The following is a 1024-nucleotide window of genomic DNA, read 5'->3' as shown; positions in this document are numbered from 1 at the left end:
CTAGTTCCTCTGGTTTCTCAGTGGATTTCTGGACCTTTATTGTGGAGGGACATCCTTAGGAAGTGATGTCACACTGAGTCTGAGGGTTGGGGTGTTCTACCTGAGCTGTTATTGTTTATGTTGTGATGAGAAGAATGTCATGTGATCAGTTTTAATAAAACTATCTTTAATGATTGTTGATGTTACAAACTTTCATCTTATCAACATAGAAAAACAGTCAAATTGAAGATTTGTGTTTCTAGATAAAAGTCTGTCATTGATCGACCCATTGATCGACCCCCCCCCCCAGTCCAATAAATAAAGAGTTTAAAGGGCGCGGCTCTCTACGCGTTGGTCATTGCCTTCTTCAGCTGGTGCAGCTTGCAGTCTCTGGCGGCGGCCTCGGCTCGCTGCAGCATCGTCTGCTGTAATCCGTTCAGATGTGAGGGGGGGCCGTGCAGGGGCCCCAGGGGGCCGTAGTTGGTGTATCCGGGGAGGAAGGGGGAAGTGTAGTAGAGGTGTCGGGGCAGGGCGGAGCTGTGGGGGAACGGGGTCCGTGGCGTGGAGCTGGGGGGGGCCGTGGCCTGCTGTCCCGCCCCCCCGCTCTGTGAGGAGTCATTACATCCTTTAGATTTGTCCGAGGACGTGGCGATCTCAGCCAGGGACCACAGTTTGGGTTTAGGGGCCGGGTTCGGCCCATGGATGGAGCTGCAGGAGTCCCCGCGCTCCTTGGAGGGGGGGCTCGAGGTGCGCTCCACCTCCGACGCTCCAAGCAGCCCCAGTGGGGCGGTTTGGGGAGAGGTGGGGCCCGGGAGGAGGGGCGGCCTCCGGTCCCCCGACTCCTTAAAGTTGGAGTCAGTGAAGCCTCGGTCAGTGTCGCTGTCGTCCCTGTACGGCGCCCCGCAGGGGTCCAACACCGAGGGGGGGCCACGGCCCGCTACACAACAACAACAACAACAACAGGTCAGCAGGAGAGTCTCACACACACACACACACAGACACACACACACACACACAGACACACACACACACACACACACACACA

General features: G+C 56.7%; 1 protein-coding gene across 1 annotated transcript in view; it reads right to left on the bottom strand.

Annotated features, from left to right (window-relative positions):
* Window positions 1-289: 289 nt before the first annotated feature.
* The window catches only part of LOC111647416 (Iroquois homeobox protein 5a-like), a 5771-nt gene continuing 5036 nt past the window's right edge, over window positions 290-1024 (bottom strand). The window contains exon 3 of the mRNA XM_023397014.2: window positions 290-916. Within this exon, the coding sequence (XP_023252782.1) occupies window positions 324-916 (593 nt within the window). The 3' untranslated portion in view covers window positions 290-323. The remainder of the gene's footprint in view (window positions 917-1024) is intronic.

The sequence above is a fragment of the Seriola lalandi genome, unplaced genomic scaffold, assembly GCF_002814215.2.
Source record: "Seriola lalandi dorsalis isolate HSWRI2012SDOR001 ecotype SW California unplaced genomic scaffold, Sedor1 jcf7180002054991, whole genome shotgun sequence".
NCBI lineage: Eukaryota > Metazoa > Chordata > Actinopteri > Carangiformes > Carangidae > Seriola > Seriola lalandi.
The sequence above is the reverse complement of the archived record's forward strand: the minus strand, read 5'-3'. Positions and strand labels throughout refer to the sequence as shown.